At 38.2% G+C, this 25,660-nt stretch overlaps 2 protein-coding genes across 6 annotated transcripts in view; one reads left to right on the top strand and one right to left on the bottom strand.

The window, feature by feature from the left end:
• Positions 1–25,660, bottom strand: part of drp2 (dystrophin related protein 2) — a 222,245-nt gene that overhangs the window by 133,484 nt on the left and 63,101 nt on the right. The window contains exons 1-2 of one of the 5 annotated variants that reach the window (XM_067457353.1): positions 13,194–13,226; positions 8,379–8,523 (exon numbers count right to left, since the gene is read on the bottom strand). The exons of 3 other annotated variants lie outside the window; for them this stretch is intronic. The gene's annotated coding sequence lies outside the window, so the exon portion shown is untranslated. Of the gene's footprint in view, positions 1–8,378; positions 8,524–13,193; positions 13,227–25,660 lie in introns of those variants that run through there. One more of the 5 variants, XM_067457352.1, reaches the window with a different exon arrangement.
• Positions 18,246–20,078, top strand: LOC137092270 (uncharacterized). Its single transcript, XM_067456538.1, has 2 exons — positions 18,246–18,433; positions 19,479–20,078. The coding sequence occupies exons 1-2, from the start codon at positions 18,290–18,292 to the stop codon at positions 19,983–19,985; spliced, it is 651 nt and encodes a 216-aa protein (XP_067312639.1). The 5' UTR covers positions 18,246–18,289; the 3' UTR covers positions 19,986–20,078.

Below are 25,660 nucleotides of genomic sequence, written 5' to 3'. Positions count from 1 at the left end.
GCGAGAGGGTAAGACACAGAAAGAAATTTCTGAACGAATAGGCTGTTCTCAGAGTGCTGTATCAAGGCACCTCAGTGGGAAGTCTGTGGGAAGGAAAAAGTGTGGCAAAAAACGCTGCACAACGAGAAGAGGTGACCGGACCCTGAGGAAGATTGTGGAGAAGGACCGATTCCAGACCTTGGGGGACCTGCGGAAGCAGTGGACTGAGTCTGGAGTAGAAACATCCAGAGCCACCGTGCACAGGCGTGTGCAGGAAATGGGCTACAGGTGCCGCATTCCCCATGTCACTTTTGGGCTACAGAGAAGCAGCACTGGACTGTTGCTCAGTGGTCCAAAGTACTTTTTTTGGATGAAAGCAAATTTTTCCTGTCATTCGGAAATCAAGGTGCCAGAGTCTGGAGGAAGACTGGGGAGAAGGAAATGCCAAAGTGCCTGAAGTCCAGTGTCAAGTACCCACAGTCAGTGTTGGTCTGGGGTGCCATGTCAGCTGCTGGTGTTGGTCCACTGTGTTTTATCAAGGGCAGGGTCAATGCAGCTAGCTATCAGGAGATTTTGGAGCACTTCATGCTTCCATCTGCTGAAAAGCTTGATGGAGATGAAGATTTTGTTTTTCAGCATGACCTGGCACCTGCTCACAGTGCCAAAACCACTGGTAAATGGTTTACTGACCATGGTATTACTGTGCTCAATTGGCCTTCCAACTCTCCTGACCTGAACCCCATAGAGAATCTGTGGATATTGTGAAGAGAAAGTTGAGAGACGCAAGACCCAACACTCTGGATGAGCTTAAGGCCGCTATCGACGCATCCTGGGCCTCCATAACACCTCAGCAGTGCCACAGGCTGATCGCCTCCATGCCACGCCGCATTGAAGCAGTCATTTCTGCAAAAGGACTCCCAACCAAGTATTGAGTGCATAACTGAACATAATTATCTGAAGGTTGACTTTCTGTATTAAAAACACTTTTCTTTCATTGCTCGGATGAAATATGCACATTTTTTGAGATTCAGGGAAATATGCAAATTTTCATGAGCTGTATGCCAAAATCATCAGTATTAAAACAATAAAAGACCTAAAATATTCCAGTTGGTGTGCCATGAACCTAAAATATATGAAAGTTTAATTTTTATCATTACATTATGGAAAATAATGAACTTTATCACAATATGGTACATTTTTGAGAAGGACCTGTATACAGTAAATATAGATATGATAGAAATCAATCACTATACAAAACTATTTAATGTCAGAATGGTGTAAATTAGTCAGTAATAATTGATGATGAGCCGTTGAGTTGAAATATTAGAAAAATAATCCACACCTGAGGAGGTAATGTAGCCATATGTGAAACGAAGCAAAACATTGTTCAGAGAATTTATTAAGACCTTCGTCAAGTTTTTGTCCTTAAAACACTCTAATCACAAGCTTCCATTGCTAATTCCAAAATGGCATTTTAGATCGTTAGAGGCTTGAGCCATTGAAATGATAGAGCATAGAGACAGATAGAGCACGCGGGAAAGAGTATAACTTATTAAACTTGTATAACTTGTTACATATTTAGTGCTTTGGCTACATTGTACTAGTCATACCAATAAAGCTGAATTGAATTGAAAGAGAGTGCGTTAAAGAGAGACAGAGAGTGCGCGCTAGAGATTCTTATCTTGTCTGATTGTGTACAAATGTATACAGCTTTTTATTATTAATATTTAAATATTTATTTTATTGTCGTAATTATTTTCTTGATTATAAAATGTATTTGTGTATTTGTTTACTGATTGATTTTTTTTGTTTTATTTTTCATTTCTTATGTGATGGCCATTGCTTTGGCAATACTGTACAAGTTATGGCAATAAAGCTTATTTGAATTTTGGGTTTTGGTTCTTTTACTGTTGTAAAAACATTTGAAATAACTTTAAAATCATTTGGCAAAGTGATAATGTAATGCGCTCAAGACCTGGCTGGAACTACTTTAGCCATGCGCTTTCCTGAAAATAACTGCACACCTTTGAATGTTCGCCAACCAATCAGATTCAAGCATTCATCAGCCCCATAGTACAGACTGCTCTGTGAATAATATAAATATAAACTGTACTGTACTCAACAGTACTGTGCAAACTAGGCACAGCTTCACAGTTTATTTTGATGTTATAAGATGTTATATATTTTGCCTTAGTGTGTCAGTAGGAACAATGTAGCACTAGCAAGGTAACAACTTTGAACAGTACTGTATTCATGGACATCATATAATGTTGATATGCACTGTGTAGCCAATGCTCTTTACATCTGTTCACAAACAGAATTGCAATACAAATGCAGTTTTCTAGAAATGATAGTGTTGTTTTAAACTGTAAAACAATTTCATTACTATGACCCACGGCCAGCTCTGAATGACTCGTTCCATTTGTTGTCACAGTGCTTTGGTTATACCATTGAATACAGCAGTCTAAAGAGACACTGTAGCTAATTAATGTGACACAGAGGACTTGTTTTCCTTTTGCAAGTAATTCTGTCAAAGCACCAGAACAGCAATCAGTGATGTAGCTATGGAAAATCTGTTTTCCAGTAAAACACCTTTCTAACTTGTTGCTATATGGTCAAAAACTTTCTTTAAAAAGCTAAATTAGGTTTGCATCAGCCATATAATTATCAAGATTGCCAGAGTGGAAAATTGAGTAAAGAGACCTAGTTATGGATGCATGAAATTATATTCAAACACTCAAGTGCTTGACAGACATAAACGCAAGTCTCCTTGTCATTACGTTATAATTAGGCTGCATACTGATCAGGAATCATACCATCACTTTTATCAAATCATATTTGACCAGTAAAGATTAACTCCTAATTTTTTTTTACTATGTGAATGCACAATTTGGATGTCATAAGGAAAAAATGCTAATGAATTTGTGTAAATCTGCCATCAGAAATGAGGCAAATGTCAGGCAAGAAATGGAGCAAGCATCTGTCTGCAACCAAGAAAATGTCATGTCCTGTTAATCTAATCTTGAATGCCTGCCCACTGATGTGCATTTAATTGCACACTAGTGCATTCAGCCTGACTTTTGCTTGATTTCACCCTGACAAGCACAAACACACATGAATTGCGTGATTCTCTGACAAATTGCTTAGTTGGCTTCCACTTTTGACACCAACAGATAGCAGTACAAACACACCCTAACAGAATGTCAGTGAACCAACTCACGTTCTCCCCTTATGTAGACAGGAAACAGAAAATCATGTGTCAATAGAACTCCTACAATCTTACTGTAAACAACAACAAATATTCCCTCAACGAAAATACAAGATAAAAGCTTATCAGTGTCAGATTGAGCAAAGTATTGTGAACCCCATGCTGACACAGGTAAGGGAAAAATTCTAGCATCTCCAAGTCTGCAGGCTGCCACCTTATGTCTCTGTACGTCAGAGACACGCACACACAGCCGCATACCGGCAGCAGTGACACCACAATAACTCAGCTTCAGGTTACACAATTCACAGAGAACAACCATCAGATTAAAAAAAATAAAGAAAGAAAACAAGGAGGAGAAAGGGGTGGGGGATGAGAGAGTTGATGAGCGAACAGAGAGGAGGACATTTTTGATTAACACGCACTTGTTTTGACAATCATACTATAAATTAATGACTTTAAAAATTGTTTTAAACAATAGAGTGTGCTCTGATGTGCTCATCAATGCCTCATCATCATTGTTACTGTTGTCATCAACATCATTATCAATCATGAATAATGACTTACATTATTGGGTGAATATCCATTTTTTTATTTGCTGTCATTAAGCTGTTTAGGTATGTATCAGAATTATATCTTAAACCTCGTCTCTAGATATCATACTGCAACAATATCAGTTGAGTACAAATTCACAATAATAATGAGAAAAAAAATCAATCCCACTAAGATCGTCATCATGATTTTCACATATCTTAGCATTCCTGCATATGTATGGTTTATTTTATTACTATAATGTTGTAATAGACACACTAGAAATAGACTGATTACAAAGCTGAAATATACAGCAAAAACATTAGAGATGTACCAATGTTAAAATTCTGGACAATATCAATAAACCAATAATTGTTTTCAAGTTATGGCTGGCAACTGACAAATGGCTGATATTAAAACTATATACTATTTTGTAAAAATAATTAAAAATAAATTGTACAAAATAAACCACTAAAAACGAAAAGCTGTCACTTTAAAATGTTGCGACTTCATTTATGCATCACAACATGTTCATTTTGAGATTTGCTAAAAGCGTTAATAACAGTAAAGTTGATATAAATGTGCAATTAAATATCTAATATTGGCCGATATCAACAGCAATAAAACATTTCCAGTAATGGCTGATAACAACATATCATCATGCATACCTAAAAAACAATGTGCAACAAGAACTTTATTCTGTAACAACAGGGGTTTCCAATGATATTCCAAATAACTGAGAGTGACAGTGAGAAATAGAGCAAGAGGGAGAAAGAAACATAGCACACATTCAGCCAACGGTGACATGTACAGTTCCACTGAGTGCACTGCAGACTCAAGGCAGAGCTGTTCCCTCAAATGTCTTGGAGGACAATACGACTCAAATCACAGAGCTCTTACTCCAGAGACAGAACTGTCTCAACGGCTATAACAAAACTCCACCTTCCACTAAAACTTTACGGATGTATTAAAAGTGAACCGTGCTCACCGATAGCAGCACTTTTTTGCACCGTCTGTTTTAGGGGCTGTTTCACTAAAGTAATGACTTATTTTCCATGGCCAATTCAGTGTCTGGTTCAAGCAAATTGGCCGATTCTGATACCGGTCGATTTTTTAAAGCTGCAGTCCGTAACTTTTTCGGGTTAAAAATGATCCAAAATCAATCAAAAAAATTCAAAATTTTTCATTTTTTTCCCAAAATCAATCAAAATTTCATAACCAGCCAGTGTAAACTATCTCCTTACCTTAACCCGGTTCACAATGGTAAACTTGCAATAATGTGTTATAATTTGAGTAGTACTGGTAGGATTTTGTTGTGAAATTTGAGACTTGCCGCCATCCCACTTTGAGCCATTACGTCACATCTGTAAGAAGCAGTCTTTTAGTAGTAGTATCGCACGAGGATGCTGCACATGGCGGATCATTTAGTCTTTTCTCACAGCAGCTGGAATAATAAAACTTTTCATTTTGATGGTGGATTGTAATCCAGGAAGTTCTAAATGACAATCATCAGTGACAACTGGAGAGTCACCCATAGTCAAAAGCAAAAGATTAGACTGTACAGAAATGGACATTTACAGGTCATGCTAATACACACTAAATCCACATAGTCACGCAATGCTAATGCTGTTAACATTAACAATTTGAAAATTAAGTATAACAATAATAATTTGAATAGTTTGATGTGATATGAGCCAAGTGATCATTAGATTTTCTTATTTTGGTCATACTTCCAAGACATAGAATCTATACAAATACTCCTCAAAACATTAGATTCATCTACGCTGAGGAGCTGTGCTGATGCACAACTATCTATGTAAATATATCTTTGATCCCGCCGGGTTTTGAAGTAATGTCATTGGGAATACTAGATAAGATTTTTCTGATATGAGGTAAAAAACAAAAACAAATACTGATCGGTTTCTCGCAGAAAAAAAACCCTGATTCATATGTCTGTGTGTTTTTTACTCTCATAGTGACTGTCATAGAAAACACCCTATTGACATGCATTATACGACAACGGTTGGAGTTAAAAATCTTAATTTGTGTTCTACTGAAGAAAGCTTCCTATATTTTGAGCATCGCGATCAGTGCAAGTATTTGCTTTGCTGGCGAATCTGTGTTCTCTTTTTTGCGTCCATCTTCAATATGTCCCGTCTCTGGCCAGTGTTAATGTCCTGTGCGCAGACTTTGTAATATTTATGGCTAGTCGACTGGTGCATCTCTAAAAGTAATTATGCAAATCAGGTAACAGAGCAAATGCACATGAAAAAAGCTGTGCAGGACACAATTTGCACAGCAAAATACACTAGTTTGCACTGAAATACCTTGCGCAGAATTGAATACAGTCTTCAAACTAGCCACCCATCTGCCCTGAACATGCAAAATAAAAAAAATCTGAACGCCATTCAGCTCCCTCCTGCGTAAACACCCTGAGCTCGAACCCACTTTCAACATACGCCAGTCACAAACAAACAATCCCATCGTTCCAGTAGCTTCAGTCAATCTCACTCTGTTCCTGGCTTATTGTACAGCCTCAGTCTCCTGCAGTGCAGATGTGTGCTCCGTCAATTTAAGCCCAAGATAAGGGAGGATTTACTGGCATAGACTGGATAGAGAGTGATTGACGCAGCTCATGCAAGGTCAGCTCACCAAAATGAGGGCTCACAGAGGAAATGTGGGTTTTCTGTCTACCACAAAAAGTGTGTGTTAGTGTGTGTTTGTGCCTGTGAGTGTGTGTCTTTGAAATCCGTTTTAATGTGTGGCTAACTGATGTTCAAGCAATCTCTACTTAAGCAATTATGCATAATTTTATCAATTATATTCTACATTGGTGATAAGAACTTTTTTTCATGTATTACTCAACACAGAAATTCTACTTCCTTACAGTCAAATTCAAATTGCAACTCTGCATTCAGTTCGCTCAATTCAATCCACTTTCAGGAATTGAATTTTCCCTAGCCTGACAAGCCAGACCCACATCAAGATGTTTGGTCTGGAAACTCACAATTGACAGGGCTCAATCCGAGGGGCGGGATAAACGGTTGTCTTTCAAACTCCCTCTGCACGTGATAGGATAAGCGCTACACCAACCAGAGCAACGAAGGTGAAACAGAGCTTGTTGATTAAACATTCGCCGTATCCGGTCAGCAAAACTCCGAACACATCTTCCCTTTTTAAGAATGACTTCAGTGCCGTTCTTTTCTCAGAGAAAAGCTTAACTCCAAGTCTTCCAGAGTCGCGGTCAAAGCTGATTCGAAAGGCCGCCGTTCGCCAGTTTCTGTGTTTACTAGAAGCACGCAAACGCAACTCGGCTGTCGTCATTATGGCCCCGCCCACCGACTCTATACACGATGTGATTGGCCCGGCAAGAGTTAGGGGAATACAGCTCAGAAGGGTATTGAGAGTTGCTAGACGACACTCGCGGGCAGATTAAATTTGCTGCCGCTAGGGTGCGTCTAGATTTCTAGGCTACTCTTTCCCTGCTATTGATGGAAATTTCCATCATTTGTGAGAAAACACTCCTCTGCCATTGATGGAATTTTTCATCTTTCCGTGTTTTTATGATTATACGGCAGGGGCGCTATGACATCTTCTGAACGAGTACAGAATCTCCTGATCAAAACATGAAAAGAAGATGCAGGAACAAGCAATATCATATGTAAACATATGCATATGCAAAACGTGATCACCAACATTAAACTGCATACAAATCCAAACTGCATAATCTCACTGAAAGAAATTCAAGCTACTCCATCTATGTTTTGAACATCGTGGTGAATCTGATATGGATGTAGACTTTGATAAAAAAAAAATATGTTTTGCTCAAATTGTATTTTTACGTACCCATATTCAAATGTTGATTAAAAAAGGCTAGTATAAAATGTTTTGTTTGTTTGTTTGTTTTTTTTAAAGCAGATATCCATTCTTTCTTTTTAACTATTGCATGCTCAGATATTCATACAACAAAATATACTGGGGGCAATGAATATTTTGTGAAAATTATCAAAAACTTGCTAATTTAACTCGCTGAGACCATTAGACATTTGATAGGCAGAAATAAAGAACACAAAAAAACATGTTACGATCCTTCAAAATAATTATGTAATTAGCTACTTTTATGAGTAAAATTTTTTTATTTTTTACAGTAACTTTCCCCAACTAATAAGTTCACTATAGACTGAGCAGTGTGAGAAAGATATTTGGAAAAAGTAGAAGAAGAAACAAGTAAACAAAGTCACAAAGTCTTTTGTTTACAAAGTCAGTCTCATGAGGTTCCCCATATTGGGCTTGGTAAAGTATTTTTGAAAGACACCAAAAGCTATTGGCTTAGTCACAAAGGTCTCTTTTCCTAAAGAGTGTCCTTTGAAAATTCACAGGTGACATGTAGCCAAGCAGGCAGCTCTAAAATGACTGATATTTCTTACAGTTGCTTGGCATTGAAATATGTATGAACAAAAACCGATCTGGGTTTTTGATCCACTCTGATCACCACCCTGGAGATTTGAGCAGAGCCTCAATGGCAAACCGGTCTGTGGAAACAAGCTCAGTCTAGACAGCCTCAGGACTGTGGATAAACAGACTAAAGAGAAGGGAAAAGCGTGATCTCTTTTCACCCTCTCTCAAGTGAAGACAGCTACAATTTGCACTTGAAATTAATTACCCAGCTGTGAGGATGCGATTGACGTGGCGGCAGGTTCCTGGTGTCCGAGGCAGCGTGTAGAGGAGGCGTTCTCCAGAAGCCAGGAGCAGCTAGTGGAGCGTAACCGAGAGGAGGAGAAGACCTGGCAATTTGCGTATCCAGGGACCTACAGGAAGAAAAGGTTCATATCGTCACCTTACTGCCGGGGAGAAGATGCGATAAGAGACTAAAGCCAACAGTAAATCAAACAGCTTCTCATTGCTTCCCCATGAAACTCTTGGGTCTGGGCTGCAAGCCAAGGCGATGTCCTACAAATGAAACTCAGCCCAGGATACTAAGCTTTCCCGCTTCAGAGCTTGACATGATGCTGCGGACCAGACCTCCTAGTTGTGCTAATCTGGCTAATGGCTAAGCAGTGGAGACTCCCTTATCAGGGGACAACACGCTTTGTCCACAAAATCCAAACAGCCACCAGAGCTCACACATGGCCGATGGCAGAAAAGCTAGCCAGGCGGTCAGCGAATGCCAATAAGCATAGCTGGCCAAGCTGAGATTTCATTACTTCCTGGATGTGCTCGCGAGCCACAAACAGCTGTAGGCTAGGCCCGAGGACTGCCACCTGTGCCGAGTTCCTCTTTAATCCCTAAAGTCTCTTTTCTGCCCGACTTTAAGGGTGTCGATGGGCACAAATCCTATTTCGATAGCAGATAAGGGACATAGTTCAATATACAAAAGGGCTACGGAAAGCTTCACTCACCTACAAAACAGTCAGCGCTAAGTACATAGGTGAGCATAAATTCTGAAGTTAAAAACAGAGCCATAAAAGTTTAATTTAAGGATGGTAGGTAGTAATGCCTAGACCATGAGACCAGCTATTTCAGCGCTATAGCCTTCATTCATAATTTACATTATAGTTTCAGCTGAGAGTAAAAGTCTCTCTCTGTTTCCCAATGTCCCTGTCTCTTGTCATGCACACAAGGCTGCGGTGTCACTTAGCTGTGTATGAGTGAACTGATATGTGCAGGGGCTCTAGAAACACGAGCTAAATGAGAACAGGAACCAGAGTTCCTGAGGGCTTTTCCTCTGCTCACTGACAAGCAACAAGAAGCTATTAATTTTAACATCTAAAAGGGGGGGAAATCAATTTTTTTGTTTTTTTGTTAAAGGGGTACTTCAGAGCTGGAAAGATGAATCTTTATTTAAACTGGGTCATTAATGTAGTAGAAATGCGAAATTGTTTTTTACTTTGGTGCCTTCTAGACTGAGAAAAGACCGAAAATGTATTTTTGTCTCATGGGGATGAAAGACTACAATTCCCACAATGCTTTGCTGCCCTGTGAGGCCATTCCCAAAGCCACCACTACTGGATTACAGTGACTGAGTTTGAGTTAGAGAACAGACATTACAATTAAATACTGAACGTGTCTGTTCAATATAACGATCGAGTTGCCGCAGCACTAACTCAGATTAGGAGTCAGATTACATTTAACATCATAAATGAGCTGATGAGCTCTCGTGAAGAGAGCTGAGGTAATCCCGATCCCACTCGCGGCATACATTCACAACGCGAGTTCAGTCTGGCGCGTTTCAGTTCATGCCTTTGGAAGCTTAACCTTCATAGAAATTAATTTGAGAAGTTAAAACACTTACATTGCTTAGCATCCGTTTAAATGAATGCCTGCAGCTGAGCTGTGCTGTGAGTGTAATCTCCCATTTCCCATGTGCGAGTTGAAAACATGTGGAAATGGCTCCCTCTGCTGGAGACTTTCTACTGATACAAAGCCATATGCTAATCGCTGAAGTAACCCTTTAATGCTGATATTTATTTTACTTTCTCCTATGTACAATTTGATCTGGTGTCTTTAGTGTGATTTGCACTGTGGTATATCTGAGACTGTAGCCCTTGAAGGGGCAGTTTACCCAAAAATGAAAATTGAAATTCACCCATCATATTATTACAAACTTGAATTAATGTTTTTACTCTGTGAAACACAAAAATATATTTTGACAAATGGCTCATGCTCATAACATGTTTTGAAATGTTTCAAAACTATTTAATTTGAACTGAATTAAACCAAAAACAACGGAGGGGAAAGGGACACTTTTGAGTTCTTAAAGGAAGTGTAAGATTGTGGCCAAAACTGGTACTGTAATCACTTTCAAATGACTGTAAGAGCGGTGTCTCTCCTCTCCCGCTCACCCTGACTCGAGGTTGCCAGATTGGCTGCAGGATCCACAGGAACATGTGTAGCTGCAGCTGTGCTAATTAGAGCGGATCTGGCAACCCGGATGCCCAAACACTACTGACTTCATGATTGGTAGATAGGTAGAGGGTGGCGCTTCAGGCTAAAACACAACATGTCAACATCAACATCAGCTGAGTGCTGCAACAACAACTTTTAAATGTTAATATCCTGGCCAGACTACTGTTGTCAGTGATATAAGTACTTGAAATTAGCATGATTTCTTAGTGTCTAGTGACATATCGGGGCCATTTTATGATTCATTGAAATGCATTTTTACATACAGTTCCTTTAAATCATTATCATTCAAGAATGTAGCACTTTTTATGAGATAATTGACCTGAAACCACCACAGGACCCCACTGACCCCAAAAACAACATTGTGCCCCATTCTTTTTTTAAAGCCGTGTTTTCAACACAATAACTATTCCCTGGAACTAGGGACTTTGGAGTAGTATTCTGTGTGTTTTGATCGCAGGGACCAGGGTCTAAATGAAATTCAAGGTAAAAATGAGCCCCCCCCCCAAAAAAGTCCCTGCTCGCGAGATGGTACTTTTTTTTTTTTTTTATCAGGAACTTTCAGGGTGGGACTTCGGCATTGACCATATTGATTGTTAAGATTACACAGCATTTTGATTGGTTGAATCCAGGCAGCATTTTATTTCAAACACCATTTTCCCGTTGCGGTGTGTACAATAAGAGTTGTTTGCTATTTTAATCATCAATGGAGTTCAAAAAAAAATACAATCACTGGACCGAAGACTATGTTCAGGATTTATTAAGCTTATATGCAAATGACAAAATCCAGTGGGAACTGGAAAGTCTGATGCATTCCTACATCACCGTACTAACTTGCCTAATCTTCACAGTAATTTACATCCTGATGGGAACGCAGACAGCAACAGGTCTGGGAGAAGAAAATATCCCGGGACAAATTGTTCTGGGTAATTTTGGTGTAAACATGGCTATACGGGTTTGGAAGACATGATTGCATAGTGACAGAAACTTTTTTTTTTTTTTTTGAGCTATCCCTTTAAAGTTAAAACACAAACAAGGGTACTTAAGGACTCCAGTGTCCCGTTCGCCTCCACTCCATTCCAAAGCATTCAGCCGGCTGAATCGAGAGCCATCTGCACATTCTCACCAACAAGAAGTCTCAGGTGGCCTGGGAGTGAAACTTGGAGAAGGTTAAAGAGATGGAGACCATACGAAAGAGATCGAGTAACTACAGTGAAAAACCCTCAGGCTGTGTACCGGCCTGCACCAAACTGTGCCGCAAAGGGCCAACAGCGCTTAGTCGCGAATACACAAACAGAGTTCTTGTCACTTTAAGTAGGGCACCATGCAGAAGCGCATTTACCACAGAAGCTAATCCATCATTCACCATGTTAGCTCCTCTGTCATTCCCTTTGCCCCCTGATAATGAACCATTTTGTCGCTAGGAATCGGGAATGTTCATTCAGATAAACTTCAACACGGCTTCATGAAATGCTTTTTGATAGTCAAATCAAATCAAATAAACTTTATTTACAGTGTAGAATGTCACAAACGTGGTTTAAAGGGAGCCAGACTTATACTCAACACCTTGAAAGCTAAAGGGAAAAACCTTGGGAAGTGCTGGGATAAAAGAGCAATCTTCCTCAGATCAGCCTAGTTGTATAAGTTATTAAAAGGATGTCACTTATAGGCGATGCACTAGTTTGACCTGAATGGCTCTAATGGATATCACTCTATTTGCAGATAATGGGGTATATAGACCATAGCAGAGGGTAATGTAATTAAAGAACCAAGAATAAGAGCACACAATGTGTTTGCCCATCAGCCAGCCACAGAGAGAAACACAGATAGGGTAGAGTGTGCATTTATGTCAGTGAAAAAGACATACAGAAAATAAAAAATAAAAAACGGAGGCAGGTTGGTGGAACAGGCAGTGCAGCTCGAGAAGTCCCTCCTGCCACTCTCACTTACACAAAGCCACGTCAGCGTCCCCAAGGTTACCATCTGCCTCTCAGCAGAACGAGGCAGCTCTCCACGATCCACACTTAATCACCGTGCAGCCTCTTATACACTCATTTCCTGTCTTTGTCAGAGAAGGCTGCTCCTAACAGAGGGGATTTTTCAAAGTGCTGATATACACAATGGCTGTCTTACTCATTACAACAAACATGAGTCTTCCCGTTCACACCGCAGTCTTGCTCGTTTTGAGGAGCTTTGTTTCAACTAGCCACTGGCACACTGGAATCAATTCATCAAAAGCTTAAGCAGCTAATGAACTGAAACATGGTGGAAATGAGAGCATTCCAGGCAGAAAGAATGGATTAGAATATTATAGGGCAGAGGTCCAGTACTGATTTTGAGGGTGGCGTTAATATGCCATATTGTAGCATTTTACATTATAAACTTGGGAACGAATGACATTTTGCGAAAAGTCTGAGCTATTAATGGTGCAAAAAGTTTTTTGATGTGTCTTAAGCCTAAGGTCTCTGAAAATAATGGTGGAGAATTCCCTCCCGGTAGCCTATAGCTGCTTCCTCATTCCAAGTTATTTCTTTGTTATCAGTTTCCAGAAAGAATAAAATATGTGCATATTTACCACTGTGAGACCTCTGCAGTCAAGCCAGCCGCCTCAGTACTGCTGCACAAGAACAGACAACCCACATTACTTTGTTTTTACACCAGTGGTCAAATATTTGAACAAAACAAACATATACAGTACCATACACCCACATCTTTACACACACACACACACACACACACACATACATAAACATATATATATATATATTATATATATATATATATATATATATACATACATATATTCTCTCACGTACATGTTCGACTGCAAAACGTTTCCACACTTCCACACAAAGCTAGAAAGACCCTTTAACCCATCTCATATAAGTTAAAAGAGACTGATCTATTAACGCCAAGCATTTACTGGCTAATACTCAACACACATCCACAATTACAGTCTTTTACAGATTTTCTCAGTAGTCAGTAAGGCTATATCTTTATAACCTCATACACTGCATACACACAGTGCCAGTGTATTATTCATGTTGTGCATGCAGAAATGGATGGAGCCTCACCAGATGGGGTTAAGTAAGGAAATGGACCCGAACTGGCCATCGGGACGGGAGGTGAATTCCCGGTGGAAGCTACTGATTTTTGCTGCCCTCTTTCTTTTACTTTAAATAAATAAATATACACGTATGTAAATTAATAAAAACATAAATAGATAAATAAATGTGATAATAGGAAAATAAATAACAGAATAAACGACTTGATAAAATAAATACGATTTAGTTTTAATCAAATACAATTTTGTATTATCTTTCCCTTAATTTATTATTTTCTGCTTTTTATTTTATTTTTCCGTGTGCAACATGTAAATGAAGAAGGCGGTCCTTGTGTAGCTTCAGCACATCATTGGTTGAGAGCTCACCACAGTCTATGAAGCTCACGCACGCAGAATCAGACCAGCTGAGGAGAGTTGTGAGCAGTGTTGGGGGTAACGCGTTACAAGTAACGTGCGTTACGTAATAATATTACTTTTCTGGAGTAACGAGTAAAGTAACTCATTACTTTATAAATTTACACATTAATATTTGAGTTACTTTTTTTAAAAAGTAATGCGAGTTACTTTTTAGTTTTATTAATTTTGCATTAAAAAAAAATTTAAATAGCCTTTTGAATTAAAATGAACGTTGTCGTAGAATCACGCACTCACGTGCGCGGGAACAGACTAGTCAGTCAGAAACGAAGATGGCAGGCCAGAGCTGTACATTACTGCGATGGAAGTATTCTCATTATTTTGAAATCGTAAAAGAAAAGGAGAAGGGAATAATCGTTAAGTGTAGATTATGTGCGGGTGAAAAGCTTTTGTCAACTGCTAAAAACACCACTTCAAATTTAAAAAAACACCTGCATGCAAAGCACAGCACTACACCGCTGGAAGCGAGAGAGCCGAATGATTCCTGCACCCCGCCTGAAGCTAAACAACAAAAACTTGATTTCAGTTCGCCAGGTAAAACAATTAGTTCGACTGAACTGAACAAATTGGTTGCTGCTTTTATTGTTGAGGAGATGCAGCCACTGTCCACTGTGGAGGCGCCCACATTTCGCAATATCATCAGCAAAATCTCCGTGACAGGGAAAAGGCCGGGGGCCGTGCTGCCCGATCGCAAAACTTTTACAAGCTTTTTGGACAAGGCGTATATGGACATGGAGACAGACCTGAAGAAAACTTTTGCCGATCTGGAATATGTTTCCACCACTGCTGATCTATGGACTGCTCAGAATAAAAGTTTTTTGGGAATTACTGTACACTGGATCGATCCTGCTACACTGCATCGCCAGAAAGCTGCAATTGCCTGCAGACGATTTCGTGGGAGACACACGTACGATGCCATCGCAGCGGAGATAGAGCAAATTCACAGCTCGTTTGCTCTTTGTGGTAAGATAACTGCCACTGTCACTGACAATTAGTGATGTGTCGTTCATGAACGATTCGTTCATTTTGAACGAATCTTTATTATGACTCGGGACTACCGAGTTGTCTCAGATAGTGATTCGTTCATTTTGTGTTGACCGCGCATGCGCATTACGCAACATATGGCCTCTGAATGAGCTCTGAATCTCCGAATGATTAGTTCTTTTGAGTCTCGGGTTTGAGTCTTTCGTTCTTCCTGTTAGTCCCATTGAGTCTATGCTGTCAGTAACGGAAACAGAAAAGATTAGTTCTTTTGAGTCTCGAGTTTGAGTCTTTCGTTCTTGCTGTCAGTCACATGCTGTGTGTGTGTGTGTGTGTGTGTGTGTGTGTGTGTGTGTGTGTGTGTGTGTGTGTGTGTGTGTGTGTGTATATATATATATATATATATATATATATATATATATATATATATATACACACACACACACACACACACACACACACACACACACACACACACACAGTTGATTCAAAATTAGTCTAATTGAATTTGTGATGTTAGACTTGAATAGTCAATATATTTCCCATATTTGTATATGTCTGATATTAACTGAGAATAATATAAAAAATAAAATAAATAACTACGTGCTTTTTACTAAAAAGGTTGTGAACTTGTGGTCTATACGGTGACAAGTCACGTGACAAAAGAACGAACGACTCAAACCCGAGACTCGATCAAAAGAACTAATCTTTTCTGTTTCCGTTATTGAAAGCATAGACTCTATGGGACTAACAGGAAGAACGAAAGACTCAAACCCGAAAGACTCGTAAGAACTAATCATTTTTGTTTCCGGACCTGTGTCACGCACGGTCCGGGCGGCCCAGCCCCCAGATCTGATCAGAGTCAGACACAGACGAGTCGACAGCTAACGTCTCGAGGAGCTCGAAGACACGAGAGGCGGAGAACAAACGTGATAAATATGAAGTTGCAAGAGAAAGAATGTTTTGGATCAGGAGGTGAGGTGAACAAACAGAGACTGCAATAGCCTGACCCAACAACTAATCAATTAATTAAACATTTCAGTTTCTTATAATTTGGCTTTGGTTGCTGTACCCTATAGTTTATTTGTATGTAGTTTTAAAATGTAATCAACATTTTCACAAGTACTAGATGTGTTGGGCTATTTAACATGTCATTTTGGTGAAATGAACGAAATGACTCGAAATGACTCGAAAAAAGATTCGTTCATTTTGCTGAACGAGACTCAAAGATCCGAGTCAGTAAAATGATCCGAACTTCCCACTACTACTGACAATGGCGCGAACTTTGTAAAAGCATTCAGAATGTTTCAAGCTGATGATGACGATGAAGCAGAGCATAATGAAGACGAGGTCATCTTTACGGACTTGAATGAAGTTTTACGCGATGACATTGAGACCAGCGAAAGGTATGTTCTACCTCCGCATCACAGGTGTGCATCCCACACCCTTAACCTTATATGCACGAACGACGTAGTCAAATTTTTGACAGCGAAGGTAGAATGCAAAGCAGTGTACAGGAGTGCAACTGGACAATGTTCAGCCTTGTGGTCAAAAGTTAGTCGATCAACTGTGGCATCAGAGAGCCTGGAGGAATTCAGCAAAAGGAAGTTGCTGGTCCCTTCAACTACAAGGTGGAACTCGTTTCATGATGCGCTAAGCAGAGTCACAGACATTCCCTTAGTGGACCTCAATCAACTTTGCACTCGCCTGGACATCAGATGCATTACGGAGAGAGAGTATCTTTTCCTTAAAGAATACTGCAACAGGGATGGAAATTAGCACCCGCCACCAGCCAAATGCGGGTGATTTTGCGTTGTGGCGGGTAAACTCGCTTCACCTACCGGCCACCGTGGCGGGTAAATAAAAATAGCATACTGTTTCCCCTCTTTATAAACTGTGTTCAGTGAATGCGAGTGCGGCCGCACTATGTATGTCCGAATATGACCAGTCGTTTTCGCCGTCATTACCCGGATGTAGTGCCAGAAGACGCGAATAATACCATAATAACTCGCGCGCACTGAGAGAAGATCCGTCACTGTCATCCGGAAGCGCGCACCCGTCTCACAGCGCGCAAATATTGAGTTCTCTTTCAAGTCTTGTGCTTAAACGGACAAACTCACACATAAAGTATGCCAACATGTTCATCTTGACGAGAATTCTAGCAGACACAGTCTGAATATGCCTTAAGTGAACTTTATACAGTCGTGAAAGATGACGCATATCCCTCTATTAGGTCTTAAAGGGGCAGTAGCTTTTACTGCTCTGTTTAATGTCAAACAAACGATAAGGACATCACTCACTGCTCTTGATTGAATAGCTTTTGTAAGTTTAATAAGGAATAATCTTTCATTTAAACAGTTATGTAGTTCATTCATTTAAACAGTTATGTAGTTCATTCATTTAAACAGTTATGTAGTATATGCAGTTATTTTACATTTGATTACTTTATTACATTTCTGTAGGCTAGTAGACCTGTACATTATTATTTAATGTACACATGAGTGAGATCAAGTTAAACATTTTACTTTGAATTTTATTTTATACTGTTTGATGTTGCAATGTGCTAAATAAATATTTGCATAATTTGTAATTGATTTATTATTTGAAACTTTAATATTAATTAATGCAATTGCAATGCCTTGATTTTTAGTAAAGTTACTCAGTCGTAGCATTAGCCATAAATGCAATGGATAATTGGCATAATTTCTTTTAGTGCTTCGGTTTCAGCCAATAATTTTTATTTCGATGCATCCCTACTGACAATGTTCTGCTCGGTATGTCGTCAACACGCTTCAGGAGATGCCAAAACTAGTAGTTTCATTGTTGGTACTAAAAACCTAAAACTGGAAGCCATAAAAGACCACAAATCATCCAAATGCCACATCCAGGTAAAAAAAAAAAAAAAAAAAAAAAAGAGAGAACAGAGCCCTACTCATTTAATGAAATGTATATCAGTTCATGGTTTGTGTGTGTATAAGAGTGAAAAAATGTCAGTATTTCATTGAGATTTGAGATTAAATAAACAGCTTAAGTATTGTAGAGCTTGTAGTATTAATTTTCACATGCTGTTACACATTGTCAGTTAAAAACAAGAAAGTGGCCGGTGAAAACATTGAGTGGCTGGTAGATTTTGAAATCCACCAGCCACAGTGGCCGGTGGACAAAAAAGTTAATTTCCATCCCTGTACTGCAAGGTTCTGAAGCCTGTCTGTATGGCATTGGATATACTTCAAGGTGAAGATGACTGTTTCTATGGGACCCTTCAACCTACCCTTGAAATCCTGATGGCCAAAATCGTGGCACTGAAAGAGGGCCTCTCTCATATGATGGCTGACCTCCCAGACCTCATAGTTCAAGTAAGTCTGTTTAATATTGTCTTATTATTAGTTGTATTATTATTATTATTATTATTATTATTATTATTATTATTATTATTATTATTATTATTATTGTAGTTTTATATTATGTCAAGTAACTTTTATTTATATAGAACTTTATACAATATAGATTGTTTAAAAGCAGCATTTCAGTGATAACAGGAAAATAATGATTCAATGATGTAAACAGAATTAAATTTCGCTGTTAAGCAGCACTGTAAAGAAAATAGTTAACAGTCATTATTCAGTTCAAATCAGTTCAGTGTTTTAGTTTGGTTCAGTAACTGTGTAGTTCATCAATTATGAAATGAGTTCAATATATAGCTAAATGGTTGTTTAAATGGATAGTTCACCCAAAAAAAGAAAATTACCCTATTATTTACTCACCTAGTTGGTGTATGACATTCTTCTTTCAGATGAATACATTCAGAGTTATTAAAACATGTCTCTTCCAAGCTTTATAATGGCAGTGGATGGCAGCTCAAAATTTGAAGACCAAAATAGCACATCCATCCATTATAAAAGCAATATATACCACGCCAGGGGGTTAATAAAGGCCTTCTGAATTAAATCGATGGGTTTGTGTAAGAAAAATATCCATATTAAAGGCGTTGCCGTAAGATGAATACAGAAGGTGGTCCGCCAAAAGCAAGATATTTTACTTTATAATGTGTTAAATATTGATATTTTTCTTACACAAATCCATCATGTCGCTTCAGAAGGTCTTTATTAATCCCTGGATCCTACGGAGCACTTTTATAATGGATGGATGCTTTTTGGGGGGGTTTCAAATTTTGGGCTGCCATTATAATGCTTGGATTAGCCAGGACATTTTTATATAACTCTTAATTTTTAATATCATTTTTAAGATGAGTTAAGGGTGAGTAAATCATTGGCTAATTTACATTTTTGGGTGAACTATGTCTGTAAGTTTAATTCTACTTTTCTGACATAAATTTAATTATGAACGCATGTCTATTAGTTTAAAACTAGATTTTAAAACCCATCTAAAATTCTCTTACAGGCTATCAAGACACGGTTTAGCTCCATCCTTGACAGTGATGAAGCTTTGCTTGCTGCGGTAACCCTGCCAAAATTCAAGCTGCGGTGGCTGCGGGATGAAACAAGAAAAGACAACATCAAGATGATTCTGGCAGCCCAGTGTCGTGCTCTCACCATTGATATACCACAGAAAGAGCCACTGCAGTCTCCTGAAAGCAGAGACAATGAAGATGACTTCTTTGCATTTCCTGAAGAGAAGAATCAACATGACGAACAAGCAATTACTGTGGACATGGAGATTTGCGAATACCTGAAATCAGCTGATATGGGAAATTTACATGAATTCCCCCGGATTTTGAAGATCTTCTTAAAAGCCAACACAGCAACACCTTCCAGTGCGCCAGTTGAGAGGCTGTTTAGTATTGGAAGTCTCATTCTCACCCCAAAAAGAAACCGTCTCACAGACCAGCGCTTTGAGAAACTGCTCCTTCTTCGCTACAATCGTTACTTTGAAATAAAACCCAGATGAAATGGTGAACTCTTAGTATTAAGATAATAATCTAAACGTTACATTAAGATAAATCTTTTTTTTGTATTATTATTATTATTGCATTACATTGCAGAAGTGATTTGGACTTTTTTTTTCACAAAATAAATTTTGTTTTGAGGACATTTGGTCTATTGGAATAAATTTATGAATTTATATAGGCCATGTGAAATGTATCAAATTTAAAAGCTTACAAATGTACTTACAAATTTGTTGCGTTGTTTGTAGTATCATCTTGTTCTTTAATAAGTTATTATTAAACATTTAAAACGTATGTCTATTTATGTCTTTTGCTCTAATATAACTTAATTCATAATGGCAATTATCTAGCCTATTTTATACTGTTTATTATCACAATGGACAGTAAATTTCAATTTTGCAGTCCATAATCTACCCACACAAAAAGTACAGAAGGAACATTACTGTGTTAAACACTAGTACAAGAATTTCAAGACTCAGCCAGGTAAGAAAAAGTAACTCAAAAGTAACTCAAAAGTAAAGTAATGCATTACTTTCCATAAAAAGTAACTAAGTAACGCAATTAGTTACTTTTTTTAGTAGTAACTCAATATTGTAATGCATTACTTTTAAAAGTAACTTTCCCCAACACTGGTTGTGAGTAAATGACGGCCGCATAGTTCTTTCACTAAACAAACGTAGGCTATCAATATTTCCAGCAGTTTGACCCATTGAGAGATAAGTTCCAGTGGTCCTTATAGTAGTGATTATGAACTCGACAGGTTGTAAGTTCAGCTCTTGCATGTGTATACTATGGCGGACGTTTCACAAACAAGTTAGTTAGAGTTGCGCTACTTAGCGAATGAAGTCGAAAACAACGGATCAAATTACTGTTGTTAAAATTAGATGTGCTTATCGATGTTTTAGGAGGGTTATATTCCGATATGGATGTTGAAGTCAAAACCTGTGCGAGTCAGATGGTAGTAAGGTGGGACGAGTCCATCGCACTTTCTTCTGATAAGTACCATTGAAACGCATCTCTCAATCGGTCAAACTGCTGGTACATTATGTAGTGTCTGTGAAAGGACTAACGTTACGCGGCCGTCATTTACTCACAACTCTCCTCAGCTGGTCTGATTCTTCCCTTTACTGTCTATGGATTCTTCGTGCGTGAGCTTCATAGACTGTGGTGAGCTCTCAACCAATGTGCTGAAGCTACACAAGGACCGCCCTTCTCATTTACATTTTGCACACAGAAAAAGAAATGAATCAATCTAACAATAAATGTAAAAATAAATGCATGTGGGAAAAATAAATGTAAAAAATAAATGAACGCATAAATATAAACATAAATGTAAAATTAAATATAAAAAATAATGTTAAAATGAATTACAAAAAAAATTAAAGTTAAAAATATATATTTTTATATATATTATATAGCAGAAAAGCAGAAAATAATAAATTAAGGGAAAGATAATACATTTTATTTGATTAAAAATGAATCATATTTATTTTATCGTCGTTTATTCTGTAATTTGTTTTCCTATTATCACATTTATTTATCTATTTATGTGTTTATTAATTTACATATGTGTATATTTATTTATTTATTCATTTATTTATTTATTCATTTATTTATTTTTAATTTGTGCAGTTGGTCCTTCATACGCGCGCGTCCCACCACCAGAGTGCGACGGACTCGAGGAAGCGGCCAGGTGGAGCATTGAGGGAAAGCTTTCAAAGAAGAAGGAGCGAAATAAAGACAAATTACTTCAAATGCAGGTCAGTTTCACATAGATATATATGTATACGTAGATGCATCATTCAACCGCCCAGGCACGTCGACGCGCCGCCATTTTAGAACGACCCCCCCGTAAAACCTGACGCGATTTAAATTCCTGAAGAATACATGGGAACATTTCACATGTGAGAATGTGTTGTTTTGTGTTTCATGTTTTAACTCAATGTTACAAGTTTTTACCTTTTTTTACAGTCTACGGTTAATCTTATCGGAATTCTATGAGTGACGTCACGGGCACTACGTCCTTTTTTTTATTTTTTTATTTTTAAGTCTATGGGTGCGGCTCAATCAGCTCCCTAGTTCAGTTGTCAGGGCACTGATCAGGGAGTCAGCCCATTGACTTATGTCCTGATCAGTGCCCTGACTAGTGAACTAGGGAGCTGATTGAGACGCAGGGTATGTTTTTTTTACTACAGGCTAGGCTATTTTTAAATGTCAATAAGTTGTTCATGTAACGTCAGGCCTAGTGTGTTAGTTTAGCTATTATGATGTTTGCATAAAGCACTTAAAATGGCATTTTCCAGTGTGTTGCCATTGTTGTTCAGACGAATCTATGTGCATTCAAATAATCTAGATTAGAATAATAAACTAGATATTAAATAAAATCATATTATACATTTTGACTCCTAATTTATAATTTCCCTGTTCTTTAAATAGTTTAAATTCAGTAATGTGGTGTTAATATTTTTTTTTTTTTGAGAATGTAAGCTGTCATAATACCTAGTTTATGGTGATTAAACGTGGTTTGATATAAATAAGTAGCCTATATACATTGTTTATTAACACATTACTAATTTATTACTTTTTTAAAAAATTTATTTTATTTTGATCGCTGATGGTTGATGTTTTGATTTCTTTCCAATTAACTTATAATGAGTCTACTGCTTTCATTAAAAGCTGAGTGATGTGTCTGTAGTGTTCTCTGATGATCAATAATATTAATGATGTTAATATAATGTTAAGATCTTTATCTTTAACCAATAATTTTAGCATGCACAATTATCCACCATTTATGGTCAATTAAATCCTATAAAATCATATGCTTCAGTCTATTGCAGATATTAATGCGTATAACTACAGTTGCAGATGCACAGGCAAGTTTTGAATGTTCACAAATCACAATGCGTGTTCACGAACGGATTTGACTGTTTGAAAATGGCTGATGGCTAACACTATAACTAACAGAAATCAGGCACGAGAATGTATAACAAATTAGTTTACTCTGTCCCAACGTTGTTTTGCACTGTATTTGGAGGTTTCAGTAAAAAAAAAAAAAAACGCACAAGCTATATCGAGTTTCCGTTACAGAATATACAAGACTGGCGAAGCCGCTTTCTATCGGGCCAAACTGTTCTCCTTGTTTGTTAACTGTTCCATTCCGTGCCAATCCGAGCCGGCCGGTACGGATATGGTTTAATTTTTCTACTGTGGTGCTGCGATAACAGAGCTCTTTGCAATGTAGTCTAATACACACGAGTCAGTTTTTGCCTTGGAGACATAAGAGTTTAGATCAGGGGTCGCCAACTGGCGGACTCCGGTCCGGATCCGGACCGCGAGATGCATCCATCCGGACCGCGAAGCCTTTTGACGCAATGAAATAAATAAATGCCAAATGCGATTTAAAATAAACAAATAATCACAGTTATATCAGGCAGTTCAGTAGAACCGTTTTTTCCTATGTTGCCACGGTTGCGTTGACAGTTAAAAGGGGTCGCACACCGGACTGAAGCTCAGCTCCGCGTCTCAGGTATCTCACACCGGACGCACATACGCGCGAGCTCCGTTAATGGACTTCTGACAGAAGAGCTGCACGATGGTTGTATCTTGTAGCACAGGGTGAAATCAGTATGTACATGGACGATTTGAGGGAAATATAATATAAATGTAATACATCGTGCAGCTCTTCTGTCAGAAGTCGATTCAAAACTGAGCTCGCGCGAATGTAAGCGTCCGGTGTGAGATCCTGAGACGCGGCGCTGAGCTTCGCTTCCGGTGTGCGACCGCGTTTAGGCTACGTTACTATGCTCACTGTATGTTCAGACGCGCAGTCACGCGTGCAGTGAAGAGACTGAGAACAGAAAGCGGCGCGCAAAACAGAGGCTGAATCAGAAATTGGCCCCTTAACCCTCATTCACTATTCCCAACGTTAGTCCACTATTACAGTTCACTTGAAGGAGTGAATGAAAACGAGTGCGTGAAGTCGCACAGCTGTTGTGTGTACATCGGCTGTACACTCGATATCGCGGTGCAACATGTGATTGAATGAGTGCACTCAAACATCCACTGTGGTTTCGCACACCACTATATGGCTGTCCCCTCAAATAATGCCCTATTTAGGGTATAGGGGCGATTTCGGATTCAGTCATACACATTTTTATCCTCAGCAGTCTGAGGTAAGGGCGCAGAAAAATGAGCCAATTTCTCCCATGCACTGAAGTTCAGACAATGTAGCAGCCTATATGCACTTTTTTATTATTATTATTATTTTTTTTTTTTGGAACCAGGTATTTTTATGCTTCCGTTCCATCTTTAAGTTCAACTCAGCTCAGCCTTTTGAAATGTTATTTGAGGTTATTTACGTTTTTCTGGATTTAAAGGAACAGTTGAAATAAAGAGATACAATGTTTCTTGCACTTTTTCATTTTTCCAACACTGGTGGCACTTTATTTTTACCTGTTTGTGTTTCTGGATAATATTGCTAATGATTTTTTACCAGTGCAATTTGAAGCACAGAGAGAGCAGTGCTGAAGATTGGATAGCCTACATTTAGTTAGGTAGAGACTATACATGTGAATGAACATAAAATTATGTTATGAGATTTCTGTTTTGTTTTTTAACCAGGACGGTTTGTGTTCATTGATTGTTACTGTTTATCTCAGTTCAGCAGAAAAAGCAATTTAGTTGCTAGTAATGTTGAAATTAATGTATTTTCAGTGCAGATTTAGAGATGAAGGCATTTTTTCATTCATCATATTTTTCGTCAGACATGGCTACTGGTTGAATTTAGATATTTTGTACCAAAGCAACTTAAACAGAACAACCTCAAAATGAGATACATAGGATTACCTATGTTTGCTTTAACAATATGAAAAGACGTGTTTATCTATATGAGAACATATTATATTTTGTTCAATAAAGACATTTTTTTTAATCTACACTAATTTCTTTAGTCTGGCAAAAAAGACATCAATTCATGTTTTTAGGTATATAATTGTCCGGACCTCGGCCGGTGAGGAAGGTTTTTTTCTGGACCCCAAGCTATTTTAGTTGAAGACCCCTGGTTTAGATGATACGTGATAAATATCGAATGCGTTATGAAGGAGGATCAGATTTTTTTAATTTTTTTTTCACTGAATTATTAATTATTAGTTTACATCACTTAAATGGCTGTCTATGGAGAAACTGGCATCCAGGAAACACATAAGGGATGGATCCAGAGTGGCAACGTCACGAATTCTAGCAGCATAGTAGTCGGTGTATGCATGGAAATCATCATACCCCTTTTTGGTCCCGAAAAATCTTAATTTGAAGGGCTATCTCACCCTTCTCCTAACCCATTTACCCCAAAGAGAGACTTGAATGCACATGAATTCGTAAACACAACTTCTCACCTCGTAAATTGGAACATCCCAGGAGGACTTGAACGCACCAACAGTCGCTAATGAAGCATCAACGTATACAGTTTCCCCTGTAAAAGGCTGCTCTGGTTTTGTCTTCTTTAAAGTAGCTAAGTATTAAACTGCTAGCAAATGTTAGCACGCCATTACTATCATCATTAAAAAAAACTATGCTAAATGGCATTATTATATATTGTAAAGTTATTTATACGTTTAGAGGGAGCTAGAGCAGACAACACAAAAATAACTTAATGTCTTTATTATTGTACTAATTTTGACAT

This window comes from Pseudorasbora parva, chromosome 11, assembly GCF_024679245.1.
Source record: "Pseudorasbora parva isolate DD20220531a chromosome 11, ASM2467924v1, whole genome shotgun sequence".
Lineage (NCBI taxonomy): Eukaryota > Metazoa > Chordata > Actinopteri > Cypriniformes > Gobionidae > Pseudorasbora > Pseudorasbora parva.
This window is presented reverse-complemented; position numbering and strand designations above follow the sequence as displayed.